Below are 25,388 nucleotides of genomic sequence, written 5' to 3' on the forward strand. Positions count from 1 at the left end.
GTGAAAGTACAACACTGTGCCTTTTCTTATTACTTGCTTTGTTAATGCCTATGACTTCTTAAACATTGTCCACAGCATGATGGGATGGAGGTGCTTATGAACACTGTTTTGCAACAGATCTAATTCTGTACAAATTCAGTTTTTATCAATGTAACAAGGAAACATACCTGCGAAGTGTTCATTAGCAATGCAAACTGTTCAGTTGTGCATAGTCTCACATATTTCCAGACTTTGCCACTGTAGAAAGGTCTGGTTGAACCCATTATCAATCTGGTATAGGAGAAAAAAACGCTCTGGCTTGTTTGTGTTCCTTTAAACCAATCACAGTGGTCTTGAACGGTGCTATGCCCAGGATGCAGTGAGGATGTCCTTGTGAGATTGTGTTGGGGGGGAACTTGTTTTGATACATTTGCATGAGGGGAGGCGAGTCCTGGCATTAAAATGGCTCAAGTCCTGCAAAAGAAAGCACCACATTAAACAGCAAACGTCATATGTCGACCATGTGATTTGACATTTACTGATAAAAAGACAAACATAACTTGGTTCTCCGTGCCCTGGGGGTGCAGCCTGCCTATACTTAAACCCTGGAGGAGCTCACTGGACCTGTTTAAGCCACAGATGATTTAATAGCTGTATGTCGCTCTTGCAGAACATTATTAACCCTGTGAAAACAAACAGCCTGCTTGCAGATCCAGCCCCCCGCCGCAGGACGTGTTGTTAGCGTGCTCCTGTTTAAATTGATTTAAAGTAAAAAGTCTTTACATTGTACATCTGTGTTACAAGTCAATGACCGTGGTACTAACCATGTCAGTCTAGCTGGTAACTAAAGGGACTAAAAAACATTCCAAAGTCAGGCTACATTTTAGCAAGGGAAAAACTAGCATAGCCATTTTCAAAGGGATCCATTGACCTCTCACCCCAAGATACTTAGTGTATAGTGTAAAAGTTAGTGTAGGTCTATAGTGTATGTACACTATACACCCAAAAACTAAAACTGTAAATAGTTCATATAACTTCCTTAAAGCTAAGAAATATTTTGTTTCTGTTTGTAGATTCAGAATTGTTTTGGATCAATATGATTTGTGCCAGCATTTAGTCAAATTTGATGTCACATGTCAGTTTTTCATCTTTTTTTAATTCTTTTTTTTTTTTACATTTGGCACAATTTCAATATCTTTATCAATTATTACAGCTTATTGACTTACATGACCTTCTAGCTGAGGTTGTACAGATTGTAGGCATTTGAAGATACTCCAAGAAATGACGTCACAATAAGCAAAAACATCTGTATAGGCACAGGCAAAGACAAATTACAGAGCTCAAAGGGTTAAACTGAACTCACAGAAGTGTGTGTGAAGTGAATGGACAACAACGCAACGAAGGCACTTATGAACGTACATTAGAAAAGCCCAGACTCATCGGTTTGACCAGTGTACCGATCTGTTCCACTTCACACAGGCTTCTGTGATATCAGTGTAATACCATTATCAAATTATGTTTCTTGGTTTTAATCATTAGAACTTGTTGGTTCACGCAAACAACAGGGGCTTTCAAAACAGCATCACGCAAAATGAGGAAGGGGAAGAGAATGCCACCTGAAATAGTCTGCAAACAGCACACTATTCAGACACTTAGCTTAGCATAAGGACGGGAAACTCCAAAGGTTAAAAAAATACTCCACTATCATCTCTAAAGCTCACTTATTAACAATATATTTCTCGTTTGTTTAATGTATACTCAAACTGGACTGGTCGAGGCCGTAAGCACATGACCCATCATTACGCCACAAATAGTCATTCTCACACTGGAGTTTGGCGCTGGGCAGGTTGTGAACAGTGGGGTTTTAGAGCTTTTGCACTGGAAACACCTGCCTGCAGAGCTCTGACAGCACAGTTGTGGCACATAAAACCAAAACAGTGAGCTGAAAGACACTGAAACACTCAGTAGAGCTCAGGGGGACTACAGATTCTGGAGACAGTTCCCTGTGGGTTCATCTCTGCAAGCAACACCTTAACGTTTCACATAGTCGTTTATATAGATGTAGATCAGAGCAGCTTTAACTAAAGTGCTAGCACCTTAAAGGCCCTGCTAGACTTCAAAACAGGCACGTAAGCAGACAGTAGACGTGCACATGCTTCTGTTTACACGTGTAGGTATGACTTATCTGAATAGGTGGATGTGCTGAGGCAGCAATCTGAATTTTGGGCTGCACCTGGAAGGTCCTGGCAGACATGAGCAGGTGACAAAACAGACGCCATTTGGAGCCCGGCTGCTACATGGAGGCCTGCCTGCCCACCAGCCACATCCCCCTCCTCCCTACAACATTCCTGTGATAGGAGACTCACACGTCCTGGTTTGGAGGAAACGTTGTTAGAGAATCTAATTGAAGCAGATATTATGTTTCTTGCAAAAAGTATTAGGGCAAAGCAAGTCAGTAGATTATTTTCAGTAGATAGGACTGAATAAAATGTATAACTTTACTGCATTGCTGCAGGTTCTTACACATACAGATACATATAAAGATATTTTTGGATGCTGTTTAACATTTAGCAAAATGTCTCCACTTCCGAAATATTTGGAGAGAAGGTCTTACTGGACCCACGATTACATCATATCAGGAGGCCGAGCTGCAACCTGGATTCAGCAGGAGATTCCCACATACTCTGGAGACGTAGTTAATAGGAGCAGAGGGATTTAATAATGAGATTAGGATTATGTTATTATACTAACAAAGTTATTTGGGATGAGTCAAAATGTGAATGTGGACTTAAATGACTGAAATGTGTAGAATGAAACAGTGAGTCGCTGAGTCCGCTCTCTCCTAATGTTTGTACTTGGGCGGTGTTTTCCCAGGTGTCTGTCCAGCTACCTCAGCAGCCGGTACCGGCAGGCCGAACAGAGCTCCTTCACAGTCCGGGCCAGAGGATTTGAAGAGGCCCGAAGGAGCCCCGGCCTCTGGGATCGGCCCGAAGCCGCTTCAGCAGCAGCGGGTCACGCTTCATCAGCGGCCTCACCCAGTGAAGTGGACCAAAGGAAAGTGGATGTGTTGAAGAGTGGAAGCCTCAGCTTTTTCTGAACCACTAACAGAGGGAGATTACAGAACTGTAACTCCGCTGGGTATTAGATGTTTCTCACAGCCATTTAAGATATCACACCAGTGTATCAGCGTGGCATTTATGAGATCTTGCACTTTAAAACCTATCTTCAAGGTGTGAAATATTCTTGTTTTCCTCTGTGTCAAACCTTCACACTCACACTTCATTCAGTGGCAGTATTCTCACATATCAAACTGATCGTAAGGAAGCTAATGCGCGCAGCTTGCATGAGTGTGCTTGTGCTCGGAGAGAAAAAAGGAGAAGCCTGAAATCATTCTCTTTCCTTAATGATGTCCACACAGAGACAATGGGGCGCCGCTCTGATTAGTGTCACCTGTCCTTGTGCATCTCATCAGCTCTATTATGGCCCCATCTCCCATGCTTCTCCTGCTAATTGAATAGCCTGTGAAGTGGTGACGGAGACGGGGGCGAGAGCAGCGTCTGTCCCGCTGCTGCTTCAGAAATGAGCGCCTCCCAGTGAGACACTACTGTTGCTCTTAAAACATAAACCATTATCATATAGATAGAAAAAGTGCTAACAAGTAGTGCTCGTGTTAGATTGCCATCATATCGTCGACAGATTATGTTCACATATAACAGCTTTGAATTAGCATCTACTGGATGTTTAGAGGAGGAGGTAACAACCCATTTGTTCAGTGTATCAGAGGGAGTGTTTCTATTGGACGTAGACGTAAGACACTCGCTAATGGTTTACGGGTGTAGCTGCACATGCCAACTGTCGTGTGGTTAAAGCAAATTGTCTGCGTTTCTGGAAATAATCTTGCTTGCTTTCTTATCAACAATTGGATGAGAAAATTGATGGTACTCACACATCTGTCTGTTATATACAATGTAAGGCTACAGCCAGTTAGCTTAGCCGAGCACAAAGACTGGAAACAGGAGAACACTAGCCTGACTCAGTCAGATGACAACATTTAAAGTACTCCATCAAGGTTAGGAAACTAGAGAATCTGATGTAAGGATAAGGCTTGCGTTATTATGTCTTTCGACAAATCCCATGAAAAGATGATGATGTTAGATTAAATCGGGGGCACGGCTCTGCTGCTCATAGTTTTATTGTCACATACACATTCATGCAGAGTACAAAATGTAGTGAGCTAATTTTGTCTAGCTCCAGAACAAATCAAATAGATAAAGTAAAGGATCGAACAATAGATTAGAAAACGTACGCATAAATAGATAAAATACAATAAGAATACATAAAATAAGTAAAAAAATCAAAAATGAAACAGTGAAATAATGAAACAATATCAGTATGATGTTCAGTTCAGCTCAGAGTTCACCATCAGACTCTGGTGAATTAAGAAATAGGGCCACTGGGGGGGGGCACAAGGGGGGGCGCCAGAGAGCAGCTACAAAGACGCAGCTGCAAAAAATGTCTGTCCTCAGTGTGAATCTGGACAAATCACTCTCATTGTCACTCCTGTGTCTGATCTGAATAATGCAGATGCAGCAGGGAGGATAGTGGAGAGTTACAGTGACCCCCCCTCTCTCAGCAGACCTGGGTTAGGGTTAGCACATGTGAGTTACTCTGTGAGTATTTACCAGCATGCTGTCCTACACGCTTTACCTGCACTCCTGATCTGTGCTTTGGGAACCGACTGACTGCAGACCGCTCCTGAGGAGACCAGACCACAATGTTATTCACCCTTTGCTCAAATATGAGGCACCAGTGAAACACCTGTCACCAAAGTAGTACAAGTGTGGTCTGAGGAACTGAGGCCATTTAGGGGGCATCGTGTGGGACATCTAAATGTAAAGAAAAAGGCCTTTTGCAGCAGTGACATTGAATTATCATCAGAGATGAGACGAGAAGACCTTGAAAGCTAAAATAGATTAACTGGTAACATAACACAAACATGGGAGGGCTTAAATCACTAATGGGGATGGCCAGAGAGAAGGAAGGAGGCTGTGTCCGTAACAGTTAGTCCTTTGCTAATGAGCTAAATGTTTATTAGAGTAGATCTGACTGTGGATGGCAGCGGAGAAAGTGACAGACTCTCACTAAGTGTTGAAAGAGGAAGACACTGCTGCTGGTCTTTCCAAACTGGAGCCAAAAAAGGCCACTGGCCCAGACAGACTTAAGGCACATGTCCTTAAAGACTGTGCTCCCCAATTAAAAGGAGTCTTTACAAGGTTATTCTAGTACTTGTTAAACACGTGCACAGTGCCTAAATCGTGGAAACTCTCAGTCATTAAACCTGAGCCCAAAAAGACAAAAGCAAGTATGCGGAATGACTTTTGACCAAGAGCCGACCTCTCTGTCTTTTGGAAAGCTGGAGAGGGTTCTGACTACTCACCTAACTTCCTCTGTGGCCCAAACACACTCATCAGGCACGGTGCAAAAGTGGCTATTTGGAGATCAACGTTGGAATCTAAAGAAATGATTATTTGTGCCATGCAGGATCTCACAGCGGAGCGTGTTTGTTGAAACTGAAGTGTCACATATCTTGATTCAGTCAATCTTAGAAAGTGTTTACTAAATCCTGATTGTTTAACCTGTTGTTTTAGGCAGGGCCGTTTCTGCAAAATGTTGTTTACGCGGTCCAACTTTGTGAAATTGGGGTTAGCGGATTCCAAACCATCTAAGGGGGTCACGAGGAATGCATTTAACATTTAAATGCATCAGTCTGGTACACTTTAAGAGACCTGACCCGTGGAAAACTCTAAAATCTTTTTTATCATTTCAAATACAAATCAAACGTCTCAGGTTGATGCCAGCAATTTAAACCAACGGAAAGCAATAATAAATGCTGAGGCTCCCCTACAGCAAAAACCAAATGTGCTGAAATAATATCTTCCTTAAAATATGTATTTTAAATGTTAGGCACAGATTTGTTAAGGAATCTACTGACATAAGTTTTAGTTAGTGTGTGTTTTAAATCACTACAGATGTGATACGGTACGGGGCCTCCAGTGTACGCGGTTAGAAGGTTCATCTCCAGTGTGGGTAATTAGTGGTGATTCGCATCACGATGGCAAACCAGTTGTGACCAACAAAATCAAGTTCTTTATTGTCAAATATTCTCCTAGCTCGAGCTCTTATCTCTCCAAATCTCCATTCAACAATTTTTAAGGCAAAAATGGTTGGCAGGTTGGCAGCCCCCCGGTGGCTCCGAGGGCACGTCTGCAACCGCATAGTCGGCACATAACAAGCGGCCCTGGTTTTAACAATCCACTCGGCTTCATGGTTTGGTCAGCTGAACAGCAGGACTAAGCTGGCTGACGGTGCTGAGGTAGCTGAATGCCGTCAGGACGAGAGATAAAGCCTCAAGCATTCTGACAGCGTTCAGACAGACGGGCTCAGCCGTTATTTGCTCAGTTTGACACTGAACTTTGTAATTGCAGTGCAGCGGACGTTTAAAACTAATCAAATCTTGCTCCAAAGTGTTTTGTATCATGGTTTAAAGTTCTTTTTCATATCTTGTTTCATAAGTCATTAGTTAGATTTTTTTTACCTGCTTATGCTGTTTGTATGTTTTTGTAAGCCAAAGACAATCACTCCACTCACTCTTGTCTGTTCCATTCTAAAAGACTAAAACCAGTCTGTAGTCTGTCTCTGAGTACGTACTGACCCCCCCCCCCCTGCCCCAGACCCAATAGTACTGAGGCTATAAATCTCGGAGAACAAGTCACTGATATACAGTTTAATTTTGTTTGAAAAAGTAAGTTGTTTTTTCTTGGGAAGTATTTTCATTCCGGATTAATACACATTTGGTGACTGTTTACAGCAGCAGGATGGTGTGTGTGGCATTGAGTCAAAATAAACTACAGTGTGTGTGTCCATGGTAATAAAGGAACGGGTCACCCAGTGCACCAGTGTGGCTCAGTGATATGTTTTTAATAGTTTTTGGACAACAATGGACCTCTGTGGCACACAGGAATCGGATACATCGGGCTTTGATATACAAACAATACTTATTAGTCCAATGAATTTATTGTTGGTTTTGGCCTTTTCATGGGATTTGTTGACAGTAAGAAAAATAAAGAATATCACCACCCCGATCCTTTAAACATAGTTAAAGGAAATTATTTCATACTTTTGGTCACCAAAATATGAAGGAATTTCTCATTACTTAGTTTGGGTGAGTTATGATGGCTAAGAGCTCTCCTTCAGGCAGTTTGACAAGGCTCCAAACACAATTCTTATGGAGAAATCAGATTTTAAAGGGTTACTCCAGCAATTTAGTGTGGGGTAAGTTCCCAAAACACTGGGTCCTTCGTTTCCCATGATGCAATCAGTAGCACCTTTTTGTTAGACCCTTTCTTGGTAAATGTTCATGTCCTCCAGCTTGTCCTGTAGGCGTCCTGTTATTAGTGATCTACAAGCCAAGCCAAGATACCGCTGAGGACGGCACCAAAATAACCCTGATGAGGTCATCCAGGTTACTGTCAAAGCCACAGAGGACATACAGCTGTTTTGTGAGTTCCCCTCAAAGGCAAAATGTTTGTTCTACATGTACAGTAATGAATGCTCCTGTGTCGATGTATCGCACAGGAAACTCTTGTAAAGGAAACTATTAAACGAATAAGTGAATGTTGTGTTACTGTAAAGAAGTGAATTACTGAAATGTTTTATTTGCGGAAACAAAGAACGACTGAGGCAGGCCTCGATCTGATGTTTACATTGAATACTTTTCAGGTCTACCTGCATTTAGTCAAAGGAAAATAAATAAGGTATTTTTTAGATCTGCAAAGAAAAGCTTGAAATATAAAGTCTTTTATTTTGATTGGATAAACATTGCCAGCTGTGATGCAGGGCTGTAATGTTGGTGCCTCTCCTGCCAGGCAGGAGCTTTGTTGTTATCTGCATGTGCCTGAGGCACAGCTAATGTAAAAAGATCCTCCTCACTCTGCTCTGCTCGGCTAGCAGTGAGCTCTGCAGGCTTATCCCGCTCAGCCCCTCTCCGTTTCACCTCTCGGTCACAGCCAAGTGACTCTCAGCTGTGCACCACCTCAGCTCGGCCCTTTCTGTGGACAGAATAGAAGGAGTGCAGCAGTAGCTCACAGTGCTGTATCTGCTAAATGCCACAACAACAGGACTGCAGAGGCTTCCCAGTGTCCCCATGCCTGTGTGGTTCTGGGGGCTTAATGTGTGCGTGTGGGGCCAGATGGACACTTTCATGAGTGTATGAGTGTGGATTATTCTGCCGGCTACATCTGGGGCTCCACATGGTACAGCAGACTGCAGTAAGAGAGGCAGGTGGGCACGTGGGGAGGGCCCCTCCAGTGGGCTCTCTTACATCTATAGCCACCGACAGGGCATCACCGCAAATGGCAGACCGAAAGGTTACTCGGTGATGCTGCAAGACAAATGCTTCTGTGGATCCTGGCAAACATCATGTGCTCTGCTGGCCTCAGCTTCCTGTCTGACAGCAACTGCTCACTGCTTACGTTTCCCTTATTTGGCAGGTGCTTTTTGTCCCATACGTGCACATTGGGAGCAAGTTGGGGTTCAGTGTCTTGCTCAAGGACACACTGTAATGTGGACAAGAGGAGGATTGGGCCGCCACTCCTTTGATTAATGGCCTACCACCTGAGCTACAGCTGCCCATAATATGAACATACCACCACCATCACCACATAATCACATTATGTTCTCATTCATGGTCGTTGGTGTTCATCACTTGGTCAAACAAGCAGATCGTATGACAATGCAGCAGGCAGACGATGGAAGGTAACGCTGTACAGCCAGCGCTGAAGCAGTCAGTCGAAACCTTGTTCAGTCAATCAACAAAAAAATTATCCATAGCAATTTTGATATTTGATTCATTATTTTAGGCAGTATTCTCAATGCACACCAGGCTATAGACACAACAGTGGCATATTATCACCTTGTACAGTTGATGAGGCAAACAAGTTGCCTGCTTACTCCTCATACATATACGAGGACATTAGCATTCATTTGGAGCTGTTTGTGTCCATCTGATGGTTTTAAGTCTTATATTCGCTCTCCTCTCAGCTCTCCTTTGTCAGCTCCTCAGAGAAACGTCTGTGTCTTTAGCTGCTGCTCGCCGGCCAGTTGCAAACACTGTCCTCGTGCTGTTTGGTGCCACGCAGGCATCACACTCACCAGCTGCCTGCTGGAAACAAGGTGGATCAAACAGTAAAGTGTGGGCCGTCCAGCCAAAACAACGAGCTGAAAGAATCTAAAATGCTCCGCAGAGCTGAGAGTGACTGCAGAGCTAATGCTAATTCTATGTAAGTTCATCTCTAAGAGACAGTGATTTCAAACATAGTTGATATATAGATATTGGATTGTGCAGCTTTAATGAATTTATCAAGTAAAAACACCAAATGTTAGCTGGTTCCACCTCTTAAATGTGAGGATTTGTTGCTTCTCTCTATTTTATATTAAGATAAATTGAATATCTTTGTGTCTCAGACTGTTTTGAAAGCGCTCACCTTCCACTCTGAGCAATCATGACAAATATCTTTCTCTATTTTCTGACATATAAACTAAGCGACAAACCAATAAATGGAAATGTAGCCAACAGATTTATCAATAACAACAAATAAATTCTATTTTCTGTGACTGTACGATAAAATCCAGCCCATGTTTATGTAACCAGCAGTAAGAGATGTTTAGTTTGCCTGAGTAACCTAAAGCAGCTTTAACATGACAGTGACGGTGATGTCAGTGAAGTAAAATTACACCAAACCAGTTATAAAGATAAGAAATAACTAGATTTAGACAGACGATTAAGAGCATCAGCAATGGTGTGACTCTGTAAATGATGAGGATTGTAACTATCAGATGTCCATTCCCTCGCACTGACCAGCGGTACTTTGAAGGTGGGAAAGGCAGGAGGAGATTTCCTCTCAGGCAGAATGAACCACCTGTGTTTCACATTTGCATATGATTGAAATCATGTCATTTGATTCAGTAATGAGCTCATCATCTCTACATACATGTACCAGCATCATGACACTGATAACACTGTGTTACAGTCAAGAAGGTGTATCTACAAATTGTTAAGTTTATATGTAAAATGGAAGAAAACTAAATTACATTTTGCATGGAGCTTGCTCACAAACCTCAACTTAATAATGTCCCACACTCATATTAGATTGAACTCAAGCCAAGGCCTTTGTGAAATCAGAGCTCATTAGCCAAGTCCACCTCATAATGAGTGGCCTGATCCATCAGGAGAGATAAATCTCCTGCTCTGCGCTGACTGAGATCCAGTTGAACACACCCGCGGTGCTTCAGACCACATATGAACAAGAAATTAGCTTTGAAGCACCGATGCACAGATTTGAATCGGCGAGTCAGAGTGCCAAATGTCCTAGGTTGTGAGTGACAGGGGATCCGCTTTAGAGTTGGCTACCTGTTGAGGAGGATTAAACAAAATGCAGATGGTGTTTACATATTAAACAAACAAAGGCAATCTCTGTTCTGATGCTTTCATCAACAGAGGTCGCACTTAAAAGTGGAAAATAACAGAATGGCTGCAATTCAGTACCTTTTCATAAATCACCACAGTTGTGAAGACTTTTCTCCCCTCGCTCATGAGTCCCTGGCTGCAGATAGGAAGTCATGAATGATGTTTTTTCTGCCCTGTGATAGAATCACATATGACCCTGAGATCACCTCTGAAGGACGAAGGCTGCTGAGTGTCCCGCCATGTATTCTGGCCGTCAACACAACGTGAGCGCGGTCTGATCCACTGCGGGTCGAGTTGAATAAATTAAATGAATTACCAGCTGCCTTGTGCAAGCTCGCAGGATGCAGGGTGGCATGCGCACGCCATTACAACAATGATAAGGATATCTGCATGGCCTTGTGTTAAAGGAATTACACATAGCATCCAGAGCCTTTAAGAGAGTCTGACAGTTTTGCGTACGCTGGCAAGTTAGTATGACATGAAAATGTGTGTGGCTGCAGAACGGCTCGGCTGCTGCTTGGCCCGAGTCGAGGTGGGGGCACTGAGCGGTTGGCTTGCTGAGAAGTCTGAGGAAAAAAACAAAAAACTGAAGAGCGCGGAGTCTTATTGTGATGCAAATGGACACAGTATTGTGCTTAAACAATGCATTAATACACCCCTTTTGAGCAGATAACATCACAAGATGCACAATAACACAAAATGATGTCCGCCGAGGTTATTTAAAGCGATATGACATCAAATCCTGACATTGCAAGAAGTGCTTACTGGCTGTCCAACTGGTTTTGTCTCCAGCTTTGATAAAACCAGATGAAGGATAGAAGGCTGTTTTTGAGTCCCAGCCACTATATGGGGAAAGTCCATTTGCATAATATTATGTATATTGTATTCCGCTCCATTCTAATGTTTGAATGTAAACTGAATTCAAGTCTTTATGCACGAGCGCAGGAGGAAGTGTTGTAGCATAAACGCGAGACACGTGGCAAGGTGTCCGATAACTTTGTCTTCTACCTGTAATCTGATGCTGCGCAGAGAGGAGGGATCAGCCTCACTTCCCCTGGGGTGATTTATGATTGAGGACATGTTAATAAAAATATCAAAACAATCTGAGCTCTGGTGGGGAAGATACCGGTCCGCTACGTACATCATGCTCGACAGGCCTGTGCAGGGAACGGCCTGCTCGGTGATATTATGCTCGTGTGGATGCCCCGCTGCCCTGCTCTTGAATAGAATATGCAGCTGTTGTTTGTTTTTGGGAGGGTCGGTGGGGGTAGCACCACTCACACAAGGTGACATTTGCGTGAACATGTGCTGCTCTTATCCTGATAGGTGAACCATCTTGAAAGCGTGGTCCCAAAGGGGCTTTCCTTAAAATCCCGCACCAAGGCTTGTTTTTAATTTGGACATGTACCGTCACAGTCTACCCAGTGGTACAGGAGGCTGCTGCTGTTGCTGAATTAACACCTATTTGAAATCTGCTCTTACTAAAGGATGCATATCTGAACTCGCTGGAGAGACACGTTACAAATAGCTCATTAAAAGCCTAGAATGACTGGATGAAAAGATATAGCGCTGTGTTCACTTCTCACACGCATTCTCTTTTTCTGCCTCTTGCTTTTGATGGATTTATATCGAGTATGGGCGTGGATGCAGAGTAATTTACTATGTGTTAAAAGCCGCTGCAGGGATGTAGCCCGCAATATTCACTCAATTCCACTCCCAATATTGCTGTTCCTCAAATCTTAGTGATTTTCTGTCTCCATGTCTTGCTGAACACAAAATCATCACAAAGTACACTGTCAAAAAAACAAAATGTTCTGAAACATGGAATCCACTCCAAGCATACCTTGATGCTGTTGACGGGGAGCACGCGGTGTTCTAATGTTATCAAAGTGTTATATTGATGCAAGATTAAGCCTGTAGTTGTTCTGTGAGAAACTCCTTTGCATTTTGGAGGCTTTTGTGAAGCCTTGTACACGTGAATCAAACAGGAAGTTGTGCTGATTTGCTTGTTGTTGTTTTAATACAATAGATTTCACCATGCAGGTTCTTCATAGTTAGTAATAAGACATACGGCCTGTTGTTCTCCTCCTTTTCTTACACAAGCAGCTCTGGTGTTTGGAAACATCCATAATTCCTCTCTATACATGTGGAGACACCCATCTTTCTTTAAGGTCCACGGAGTGTTAAAGGGCAAATCTGGGATTTTTAAAGCTGGAGCTTATTTTTGCATATTAATGACTGAATGAATAAAGGCCGGCAAATGAGCAACAATGACTACAATCTATCAATCTATCTATCTATCTATCTATCTATCTACCTATCAATCTATCAATCTATCTGAACAAAAAGGATCTTCCAGGTCTTTATCTGTGCGGATCCTTTCCATAATATTGTCAGACACCACGAATAACTGTCAAAATCAAATCTTGTCAAGAACAAGTGGACATTTTAGTGGACGTACTTGGATCTACTTGCCCCAAAGGATGGTGTGGCAGCTATTACGGCTTGTTTGCCGTCAGTTCTTGGCTGTCAGAAGAGGCGATCTACGGCACCCATTCCAGATATCTTTGTAGCTACCAGTCATATCAAACCGGAAATATATTTTTTAAAGTTATACTGAGTTGTCCTTTAATTGTTTCTCTCCTTAGTAAATGAAGACCTTCAGATGTCAGAAGCACATCTCAACATGGAACAGTAGCTGAAGCCATTTGCTGCGAAGGAAGTGTTTGGTTTAAGTAAACAGTGCGTCGGCGGGGGTGTGGTGGGCAAGGTGGTGGGGGCTCTCAACAGCCTTTTGGTGTGAGATCGATTTTTGTTCACACAGCTACATGTGTTGAGGAAAAGTGCAAATTGCCTGTGTCCTTTTCTATTGAAGTCAATGGGGAGAAAGTTAAAGGATAATTCAGGTGTTAATTTTCCTATTTGTTACAATAATATTGACCTGACCAATTTAGCTGTTGATACGTGGGAAGAAGTCTGACACGGCAAGAGACACGGGTTGTGTCAACACGTCATTCATTTGAATTCAGTCCAGTGCAACCCACATGAGCCAATTGTAAGATATACTTTAGAACTGACATTATTCTCTTCATTCGTGGCCCACACGAGCAAACAAGTGAGTTTAGAGCTGTCCTGTGGTACAGTGAAGGCATCAGTATGCTTCACCTGGAGAGCTTGTCAGGCAGTCAAACAGCGTCTGATGAATTCCGGGTTAAACTGTCAGAAGTTGGTGAAAGCATTCACCACTATCCCAGTTTGAAGCTCCACCACGCCTCACGCTGCTCGAGCTGTTCGTCTCTACGGGGACCATTTCACGTGCACATCTGACAGAACAGATACGAATCTGTTTAAATAATATTGTTTAATATATTAAGTACAGCGATTGTGTGTTTGGCCCTGAGCGCCACTAAACCTGGACTCAACACTGTGCCTGAACGCATCCTGCACAGACGCAGATGGAGAACTGACTCCGATGCAGCTGCTCTGCTAACATGCTGCTGTCATTACGCAGGCTGTGCATGCATTGTGTTAGACAGCCAGCTTTTCCCTCCACCCTGGACTGAGTCCATTCAGAACAGCTATGAACAGTTTCGCCCTCCAGTGTTGGACGGCACATTGTACAAACTAGTTCGTTTTGAGCATACCGCCTCCTTAATGATGCTTTGGCTTTGAGTTTACTGATGACACGTCAGGGCGACAGTGCCCTCCTCAGGAGTGCAACACGCAGCCTGCTGCTCTTACACACTGGGAATGTTCACAATTAATCAATTAATTCACATCTTGAATATTTATTTTTTTCCCCCACATCCAAACGGAAGTTTTGAATTTTGAATGAAAGATGATGTCGACCATGCTGACTGGAGGTATAACTCTTTGTAGTAACGTCGTCATGTTAGCAGGTTCCGTCATTTAACTTGACGTGTACAGTGTGGTTATCACCAACAGGGAAAACTAAAATAAGACTCATGTTGTACTGAACCATAATGATCAATTATACAGGGAGGTGCTTGGGAAAGTTGCCTGAATTAATGAATGGTTGGACTTTAGCTGATAATGGGCATCTGATAATTAACCAACATGTGTGCGGTAATAATATTATTCCCCTGTAAGACGTTTCACCTTCAGCTACCGTGAAAACGACAGTTCTCAGTTAGTCTAAGCAGCGCTTCCTTTATTGTGTTCACACACAGTCGCGGTTCGGAATCATTGTCTCGTTACAGCGCAGGAAAATATTCCTTCAAGATTGATTTCATCCAACATGAGCTGTTGCACCCTGACACTGGCAAAGTTAGACTTGTATAAATGTCAAGAGAGATGTGTCCTCCTTTTGTTCTCTGCAGAATTTGCCAGCAGCTCATTTCCTCCAGGAACGCATTAACAAAGCAGTTAATTCTATCATTAATTAAAAGGAATCACAATTCAGTGAACACTTCAAATTAATCCATTGAGATTTGCTCTCACACATTGCTCACATTCTACTTTCTTTGTCTCATCAAAGACATTGCAGCTCGAGAGGCATGCTGGGTTTTCTTTTTTGTGTGTGTTTGTTTGTTTGTTTTTTGTGTCATTTATGTCAGTCTGGTTCGGTGTAGCTCCGTTAGCAAAGCATGTCTCTAGCATTGCCAGGTTTAGCGGTTTGGTTCCAAAGAGACTCATCTATGCAGTAGCTGAATACGCTTGTAGTATTAGCAAGACGCCGTGGCTATAAAAACAACATCTTAGACTCATTTAAGTTAAGATGTGAATGCTGATTACCTGATTTTCAGCATGATTAATTGAATTTAATTGCTGGCGTTGTAGTTTGCATGTCCGTACATTAAAACGGAGCGCTCTTTGGAGTAGTGAGTTCATGTGATAGAAAAGTCAATGTTTTCCCCATGAAGCCCGCATTTTGTCGAGAATAATGCAGCTAAATAGTTTCATAACACCAGCAAAATGTTTGATCTGGCCCTCGGCCACAGTGAGCTGTTTATCTCCTCCGTCGCTGGAGTTGGGTTATAAATACTCTGTGCTTGGCGTCTCCACAGTATGGAGCTACTTGGAGGGTGATAAGGTGCTAATTAGCAACTGTTAGCAGAAGTAAAGAACTACATCCACAGAATGAAGCACATCTCTCCCGTTGCCGCCGAGCGTTCCGCCGATGTTCCTCTCTCCTCTCCCCGCAGACACTGAGACATGAGAGATGTCCCTTATTAACACTGTGTACAAGAAACTCTCGTTTTTTCTTCCTCCCAGGCAAGCCAGGTCTGACAAATTAAGGCTGTGGAGTCATTAGATTAAGATAAGAACTTATCTTTTACTCTGAGACAGACTTTTATCTATTGTATTTTTCTTCTCTCCCATCCCTTTCGTTCCCTTTCTCTCTCTCTCCCCCCCTCCCCCATTCACAGTGAGATTGTTAAAGTAATTGGGATGTTATGTGACCAGAAAGGGCAGATAAGTTTTTAACCCTGTCATGGATTAACCTCTCATGTCTGAGGTAGGTCACGAAAGGTGCAGTTGGAGACATGTTAAGACTCATTTAAGGGAATCTTGATGTATTATTGTTGGAAGACGGCTTGTTTTTTCTGCAGGTACATGTGCCAGGAGGTCTGGAAATGACTTCTGTACGCTGTCAGGGGTTATCAAAGCATAAAGTGTATTTTTGGGCTCGCTGAGCAAGAGACTGGTGTAGTGTCTTCATCTCCGACTACATCATTTAGAAACGTTCAACCAGGTTCCATCACATGCTTCCTGAAAGCTATTTTAAATGACCTTTTAAAGTTAATCACAGTCATGCTCTGTTCAGCTGCTTTAAAGAGAATCTGCGCCAAAAACGGGCAAAAAAAGGGAGAATGTCTCTCGTTATATAATCCACAGCACGATAACCAGGAAAGTAGCTCTCTGAACATCAAATTAACAATCACCATCAGAGACTTCATCTTTGTATAAAAGCTCTGTGTGTTTCTGACCCAGTCTCTGATCCCTCTGTATATTTTTTTGTGTTATTGATATCTAAGAGAAGAATCACAGCCCCGAGCAGCATGATTAGAGCACTGAGATTTATTATTCCTCAAAGCAGAACATATGAAAACCACCTGAAATAAATGAGTTGGACCCTCATGGCAGTAGGCAGTGCATTGCTATGATCCCAGTGTTTATAATCCTTTGTTTTAAAGGTCATCGCACCACCTCGTTGATATCTAGACATTTCTTTGAAGCACTAATTGTGTCTACATTCTTGACCACTTTGTCAGACAACGCCGCACTAGAGCTGAGAATTCAGAGGAGTATATGCTGCTTGTTTACTGCGATCAAGATAACAAGGACAAGTCTGTGAAATAACGAAGGCCGGGGCTGATGCAGAAAACACTATATTTTCCATTTTAATGGTGTTTAAGCGTGGAAGCTGGAGGAGAGATAGCTTGAAAAATGTAACTAAAGGATCGGATTCAGTGGGATCCAAATGGCAAGGGTAGCTGTTGGGCATGATGACGTTCCTTTGATGTGAGCTATAACTAGCTTTAAGCTCAGCTCAGGCGCATCATGGCTGCATCCTGACTGATGTGGGTATTCCACTTAGATGAGGGCCACTTTGTCGTGTGAGCCAACTGTACCTTTAATTTCAAATTCTCTAATGTCTCAGATGGGATGACATTAAAAGCCCGGGTCATTAGTGTATTGTAACGTTTGCCCACAACTGTGTGAGCTGGACTGTCATCTCTTGGAATTTTGTCATATTCATCAGTGCTCTGCATAATGGGATGAGATACTATTTACATATCAGATCAAAATTGCCAGAGGAGAGCATTAATTATTGAAAAACTGACAGAATCAAAAGAGCAGCTTTTTCCTCTTCATAGTTTGTTGTCTGCACAGACGGAAAGACACTCTTCGCCCAGTAAACACAATTATCTCAATTTTAAAGACATCGCGGGCTGTTTTGAGAGACCGCGCTCGACACAAAGGCCACAGCGTCTTCTGTCGCCGCACTACAATGGAGGTTTGCCCTCATGCAGCACTTCCCCGATGAGCTGTAACAAGCGTGGTGGTGTAGCCTCTGGGGAGCCACCTACTGTACACTGTACCACTGTCTGCGTCTTTGTTTGTGTGTCAGGCTGCTGATGTGCTTAGCAGCCTCTGAATAATAGAAAGTGCATCATATTGATCAGTGACATTGAGCTCGAGACTTGTTCTGACTTAATTATTGAAAAGAGAGCAGTGCGCTAACAGGGAAGTGGACAAAGCACTGCTGATTGTCATGCTCGTTCATTCCAGGTAGCACCAGGTAGTTTCTTTACTGTTGTTTGGCTCCACATTATTAACTTAAATGCACCGAGGACGGCACAGAAGGACATTGTTGTGCCTGTGCGATAAACACAAGACATGTTTACGAATTATTCCTGTGCATTTAAATGACGCCTGTGTTATCAAGCTGGCCTAAAATGTCATTTTACTACAGCTGTAGTGAAACATTATAAAACTGTGACATATTTTTGAAAATCACAAAAGTATCATACCTGACTCAAAGTGGCTCTGCATACTAGAACTTTTGGATTTAGCTGTAGTTATTTAATTTTTATGCACTTTCCCTTTGGGGATCATTAAAATTTCATCTTGATCTTATCTTCTTAATCATAATCCCAAAAATCTGTTTGAATCTGTTGTAACCTGCTTTTCCGCTGATGCAGTAAACTGTGTCTATTTCATGCTCACTGCTCAAAGTCTCCTAAAATACATGTAAAATCAAGCTGCTGCTGACTTTTTAAGGTGTCGCACTCTGCAGACATTTGTTTAAAGAGGGCCATAATGGCCCATAATGAAGTTTGTTTTACACCACAGCCCCTGTATATACAGTAAATCCTATGCATCGGCAACAGGGACAGAAAGGACCAGAAAATGCAGACGGATACATTTTACTGCATCTTCCCCGTCCACAGTGTCATCCCCTTAAGCTGCCAAGTGAGTGTAGGGGGGTGAATTCATGAGGGTCTTCTGTAATAGGCTGGCACACACACAGGCACAGCCTGTGGAACCTTACAGGCTGCTGAAGCTGGTCTTGGCATTGCTTTTGGCAGCTATGTGGTTATGTGCTCTCTCGCACTACACATTCTTTCTGAAAAAAGAAAGTTTTAACTAGCTGGTCTTACCGCTCCTTTATAAATGAGGAAGCCCTTGGCATAAATAGATTTACATGTTCATTTGGTGTATTAAGAGAGACACACAGTTAAAGAGTGTTCATTACAATTGTAAATTTCTGCCCCCGGGCCCTTAGCCCGGCGCTAGATTACATGAGGTCTATGCTCACGGACAGCGCCTGGCATCTGATTGAGGGTCCAGTGCAGCTAATTAATTTCATTAGAAAGTGAAGTCATCTTCTAGCAGGAATTAATATTTGGAGCGTCATGTTGCTAATTTATTTCCAGATTTAATTAGCTCAGAGAAGAAATGTTGCTTGGGCAAGAGGACTTTTTAATTATCAGCTTGGATAAATTTGAAAATGTTGATGCCTAAGGGTTGAGTTAATTAAAACCTGCATTATTTTAACTTTAATTAGCTCCCATCTTTGTTTTTCTTCACCATATGGCCATGTCCTGTAGTCAAATTTAGTTAATTAAGCTAATTAAGCTAATCATTTTAATTACTCAAGACAATGTGATTGGATAGCGGATGACTACAAGTTTATAGCCAAGTACTTGTTTTTCATTAAGTTGAAGGGACAGAGTTATTTCTGATTGCAGTTGGCAAGCATAGCAGAGGAGTTTGAGAATGAGACAGCCTCTGAGATATTAAAGCTGAAGTCTAATTGCATTCCTTGATAATGAAAAAAAAAATCTTGTCACCAGCACAACTCTTTGAGAGGAGAAATGGTTTACTACAACGTCTTTAAGCTTTCTGCTCATATGCTGATGTTCTCCCCTTGTACTCCACCACATTAAATAACGTCTGCGCTTACTCACATTTAAAGAGCTTCAACGTCACAACGGATGCTCTGCTCGCTAGCAGGAGACACAATAACAGACATCGTGATGTGCAGATAAAGCCATTATTGGCTGGACAAACATCTCTCCTCATATACGGGAGACAACCTGTCAAACCTTCACGTCTGACTCGTCTCTTTCGACCACAGCGGGCTACGAAATTGAATTGTAATTGGGTAATAGGCCTGCCTCTGTGGTTGCTGGTGGGATGGGCTGCTGCCCTTCCCCTTCGTGACCCTGGAGTGTGGGATGGCCGGGCCGTGGGTCTATGTGAGCTGCTAGCAGCTGTGCGCCAGTCTGGACACAAGCTGGGCCCATCCAGAAGCCAGGCCTAGCTGACAGATGCAGGGGCTAAACCCAATAATGAAATAATACTGGGAGACATCATGTCCGTGGTTTCCATCATTGTTAAAAGATTTTGGTAGCGTGTACCCCCACTTAGGTAATTTGTTTCCATGTATAATCCTATTGCTCACTATTAAATTAAACCAACTGGTCATTTCAGTTTGGAGCCTATAAATAAACTGGTTGCTGTGTGCGTGGGCACTATGTGGGACGTCTCATCTGATTAGGAGGGAAGCACTTAATAATTTGAACTGAAAAAGGTGACCCTCAGTGTCAGGTGACCTCAGTGGTCTGCCACACATATGGCCCGGCAATATTACTAATGTCTGTTCCTAATGTATTTTTACAATCCTGATCCAGGGCCACTCTCCACAAATTGTTTTGAACAAATGTTGATGTGTGGTGAGATGGTAACGTGTGCTGCGCTCGAGCTGTTTACATGATCAGGAGCGGTAATGTAGTGGACACTGGTCAACAGAGATGATAGGCCCCTCTCTGCTTTCATCAGAGCGAGGCAGGTTAGCCATCCCTGTGTGTGTGTGTGTGTGTGTGTGTGTTCAGGTTTTGGCCGGAGCAGAGGAGCCCCCAGCCTTCTCATATAGTTGCACTGTAACTTAGAATGCAATATGAGAGTTGAATTAGTCACCACATCGCCGACAGGCATTCGCCCACTACAGTAATGTCTCTGTCACCACCTGCCTGTCTCTCACTGCAGCTGCCCACCTGCTCTGCTGCTGCTATCATACTCATCTCATACTCATCAGGACCTTTGGTCAAACACAATCAATCAATTCTCCAATCACTCATTTGTCCTGAAGGATCTCTCCTACATTCTACACTTTTCATAAAGCAGCATGTGACTCACTGACATACTGGGTAATTTCCAGTGCTTTGACACAAAGCAATTGAAACAGCAAGCTAGACTGTGTGCATTCAATGTGAAGACAAATGTCAGTCTGTCTGTGTAGGACGTACAGAGTCCTAACGTTGCCTAAATGACCTGCGTCTCGACATCATGGCATTGCTTGGTGCAGCCAGTCAGGAAGCTAACATGCTAGCTTGAGGCGAGGATTATAACAGTGAACCGATTTATTTCCCCCTCGCACTGTTGTTTCGCCTCCATTGTCAAGCACACTAACTTTTCTTGTCCATAAATGACACTTCAGCTTGAACAGTCCCAGCTAACAAACAGCTAATAGTGTGTATCTGTTAGTTTGACTCTACCTCTGGTGTTGTCGGAGGAAGGTAGCGTTTTTTAGGAGCTGGGTCCCTACGAGTTGATAAATCCAGCCGTTGTTGTGGTCATGTTTTATTTACCAGCTTATTATTAAGACATAAAAATGGGATGACAGCTGTACACACAGCTTTACAATGAAAAATAGACACTGCTTGAGCAGTTAGACAGGCATTAATGCTGCCTTCTGTTGGTTAACAAGTGACAAGAAACTAGAGCTAAAGAAACTTTGTATATTTTGTATGTGTGTGTGTTGTAGTTTACTGGTGAGATTTAGCTCCCATATGAATCATTATCACCATTGCGTCATTCTGCTACTGTGTCACACTACTGTAATTTTCACACAAGCCATTGATTGCATCTCAGCAGACCATTGCTGAGAATTTAAACAATCAAATGAAATGTGTGACGTGTGCTCCAACGGGCAGCATATAGAGAGCGATGTTGTGCAATTTTAGCCATTCATACATCTTAAATGTTGGTTCTAATCATCCAAATCATACTAAAGTGTGTGCTTTGAACACCATATGGTGGATCAAAAAATAATTTAAAGGGCAATAAAAGCTTTGAACAGGCAGATTATATTGTTCACTTTTACTTGCATTTCATCAGCTACAAAAATAAAATACCTGATCAAAATCCAAAAATAGTGGAAGTTTCCTTTAAACTTCATCTTACTGGACTAATCATCTTAAAAAACAGATTAGTGTTTGGCCCAGGCTTGGCCCACTGTCCGATATAAGCCCCTCCACCGGCCAAGGAGAGCTCGGTGAGGAGCAGCTTAATAGATTTAGATGAAAGGACGGAATCATGGAAGCCTCAACCAGCAGAGAGCGAGAGCATCTGCTCAAAGGCCACCTCCCCACGCCGGGATCACCATCTCCAGAAGAACTCGGGCAGGCACGGAGCCTCCATCTCCAAAGCTCCACACTAATTCCAGTGCCCCCGCCACACGCAGGCTAATTAAGGCCATGCATTTATTTATGACCGAGCTCATTAAACAGCGAAAAAGATGGTCGCCGCTCTGAAAACACATTAGTCCCCGAGGAAACTGCCTGTGAAGTCGCTCCCCTCAGGCTGTTTCAGGTCACAGACTCTGAATCTTTGTGACATATGAAGAAACAGCGAACTGTAATGCCTTTAAAAAAAAAAACATCAGCTCTGAGGCGATGAAGAGATGGTTCAGGACATTCTTCAGGGTATATTTGAAGCTGCTTGAACTGGTCCCATAATTACACGTATAGGTCATTGACCGGGGGATGAATAGAAATTTCACTCTCAGGTCTTTTGCTTTGCATTTTTGTCTTCGGGTATTTGTGTAATCTGTTCTTTACGTTCATGATGTGCTACCTTTAATATAATATGACAACTGCAGCAGAAAGACATTATACTTTGGGCAACTTTAGCAATGATTAACGGGCCCAACTTATATGGGTGCAAAGTGGCCCCACCCTCAAACACAACCCACCACCCCCACCCCACTCTTTTATTATATTACTATGATATTTAAGTGAATTTAGGACTTAGGCAGTGCAGAGCAGAAATCAAAGACAGTGGATATCCCTTAGGTATATTTTCTGTGCCTGGAGTGCTCGTCGTTCTCACTTCCTCTGTGTGTGTGTGTGTGTGTGTGTGTGTGTGTGTGTGTGTGCAAAGGGCATAGACAGAGAGATCTTATGCAGATCCTGCTCCCCTCCTTGTAATTGCAAAGATAATGCCAAATCACACAGTCCTTTGCTGAGACAACTGGCAACTTGATTTAGTGCTCTTTAATGGCTCCAACTTTGAAGACTCCAAAATTCCTCATTTCTACTTTTCCAGTCGAGCTGCTCATCTGGGCTGGAGAGGACTGAAAAGTATGATTTCCTTTTTCCAAGGGTGAAAGCAGTGAATGAAAAGTTGTCACAAAAGACAGTGAATCCTACTTGTTTTTGTCTGAAAGCTCTCCAGTTTAGATGCTAATGCCAAACTAGCAGCTTCAACAGAAGCAGCTAACAGCCGGAGAGCGACGCTGCTGTCACGCTGATTCCCAACAGCGTCCGAACACGTTGCTTCTCCTCAGCGTGTAAATCCAAATTTACTGGTGGAAGTGAAATAAGGAGAGCTTTCTCGTGGTGGTAAAGTTAAATGTCAGTCTTTGTTTACACAGCGGAACATCTCTTGCACCTGGGCAGGTGTTTTCAGCAGCTGGAGTAGCTACAAACAGACCGAACGACCAATCGGCTACGGCCTGTTATCTTAAAGGGGAAATGTGCTGATTTCAGACATTATCGTGTGTTAGACAGCTGTGTGAAGCAGACCCACTTTTTAAAAATGACAAACTATCACGACCCAATTTACAACAGGCCTCACTGTATCTGTGAATCTTCATGAGAAGAGGAGAATTTGTTGTTAAATGAACATTCCTCGCCATTTTTACCGCCATTTTCCCATCACCTTACGTTATGTTGAATACCATTTCAAAGAGATACCTTTGATAAATCTCAGCATTATTGAAAACAAACCCATTTTAAAGCCTTTATACATGAGATAAATAAGTGCGTTTAGGTGCAGTTAACAGGGACTCATCTGCAGAATGATGCAGAAATCGATAAGTAGAGCTAAGTAGAGCAGCGGATGCCAAGCTGCTGCTACAACCGATTTTTTCCAATACCGTATGTTACTGGTGCAGTTATTATGCTAACTGCTTATACTGCAGTTATCGCTATCACCACATACGGCGCTATAGAGCCATTATGCTTTGTATTCATGTTATGGTATTTCTCTCTGTATATTTTGTAGCAATTATGAGTCATGTCATGTTGTGTACTAGTAGGTGTAGTGGTCTGTATATTATGCCATTCTTTAACATTAACCAGTGCTGATTGTTAACAATAATCAATTAGTGAAATGCATTAAGACCTTACCTCCCCTTTGTTTCTTAAACAGTATCTGTGTTAAAAGGAGCACTGCAATCATCATTATGGTGTATGTGCGACGCTGCAGACCTGGAGGTGCTAAAATCAATCCACAGGATGCGCGCTCAGAGCTTCGTTTTAGGATGGCTGATAAACAACAGCATTTGGTGACCTTTTGGTGTTCTTATGGGGGATTTAACCCCCTGCTCAGAGCTGCACCATGCTGGTGGCTCCAGCAGACAGGAGCATGATGCGCGCTGGAACTCAGATGGGACTTTTTTCTGCAGGCATCACAGGACGCCTGAGCAAAAAACTGATGATATCACACGTTGTGGTCCTCTGACTCACCGGACAGCGAGAGACCCGCAGTCTGGCGCTGTTTTCGGCTCATCATCCAGAGCCACAGACAGTGTGTAGGAGGCTATTGTGTGTGTTTGTGTGTTTGTGTGTGTGTGTGTGAGGGAGACGGAAAGAGAGGAGGGGGAGAACTCTTCACTCTCTGTAGGACTCTGTGTAAGATGCTTTCAACAGCAGGCAAACTGGTTCTGCACTTACTGTGAGAGGAAGCTCTGAGTGTTTAGAGTACTCAGCCCACTTAATGCATTATTATTGTTACTACATTCTTGAGGAGAATGGGGGAAAATGGAACAAGGAATGCTTTTCAGGAGTCAAACCAGTAAAAGGGGAAGAGTTTGTGTGTGTGTGTGTGTGTGTGTGCGTGCGTGCGGCGAGGTAAACATAACATGAGCGTTGACTATCTCATTCCTTTTGAATTTATGCTCATTTTTTTCAATAAGGTCTCATAAAAGCTGTCTGAGCCCAGATGTCATGTTTGTAATATTCTCTAGTGAAATAAACATTTATGTCAATGGAGAAAGAGTGGCTCCCATTCCTTCAGCATATTTATTTTTGCAGCGAAAAAGATGATACTGTTACTTGATTATAAACCGATTAAGCCTCTTTATCGTATAATAGCTGTTCCTGATGTCATCATCATATGGACGTTTTCTTTCAGAAAAAAGGAAAAGTGATATTTTGGGACATTTTTTAGGAATGTGAGATAAAGTTTCCTATGTGAAATGTAAACAGTTTCCACTGAGTAAATGTGGCTTTAAGGAGATAAGGATCCTGAGGGGAGGAGGTGCTTTGTTTCTCTTGTTGCATTACGAGTGCATTTCCACTGCGAAGGACATCTGAGCGTAAAGTGAGCCTCTTTTCGTCAGGAGGTAAGCCTTTTAACAGTAAAAAGTGAAGCTTTAACAGTGCTCCTTGCACCAGAGTTCACAGCATACATAATGGAGAGGATAGAGTTACCTGCTACTTTAGGCCAAACACGACTGCCAATAATTGCCCGACCAATATTTGCATGTCCCTCTCTGTGTTATTGAACACCCTGCTGAGTAACCCAGCACCCTGATGCAGGCACTATTTTAAGTTGTTTGCTGATT

The 25,388-nt window shown here is 42.8% G+C and overlaps 1 protein-coding gene across 1 annotated transcript in view; it reads left to right on the forward strand.

The window, feature by feature from the left end:
- The window catches only part of LOC139202209 (uncharacterized), a 69,398-nt gene extending 66,302 nt beyond the window's left edge, over window positions 1–3,096 (forward strand). The window contains exon 5 of the mRNA XM_070831578.1: window positions 2,854–3,096. Within this exon, the coding sequence (XP_070687679.1) occupies window positions 2,854–3,076 (223 nt within the window). The 3' untranslated portion in view covers window positions 3,077–3,096. The remainder of the gene's footprint in view (window positions 1–2,853) is intronic.
- The last annotated feature ends 22,292 nt before the right edge of the window (window positions 3,097–25,388 follow it).

The sequence above is a fragment of the Pempheris klunzingeri genome, chromosome 6, assembly GCF_042242105.1.
Source record: "Pempheris klunzingeri isolate RE-2024b chromosome 6, fPemKlu1.hap1, whole genome shotgun sequence".
In the NCBI taxonomy this organism is placed as follows: Eukaryota; Metazoa; Chordata; class Actinopteri; order Acropomatiformes; family Pempheridae; genus Pempheris; species Pempheris klunzingeri.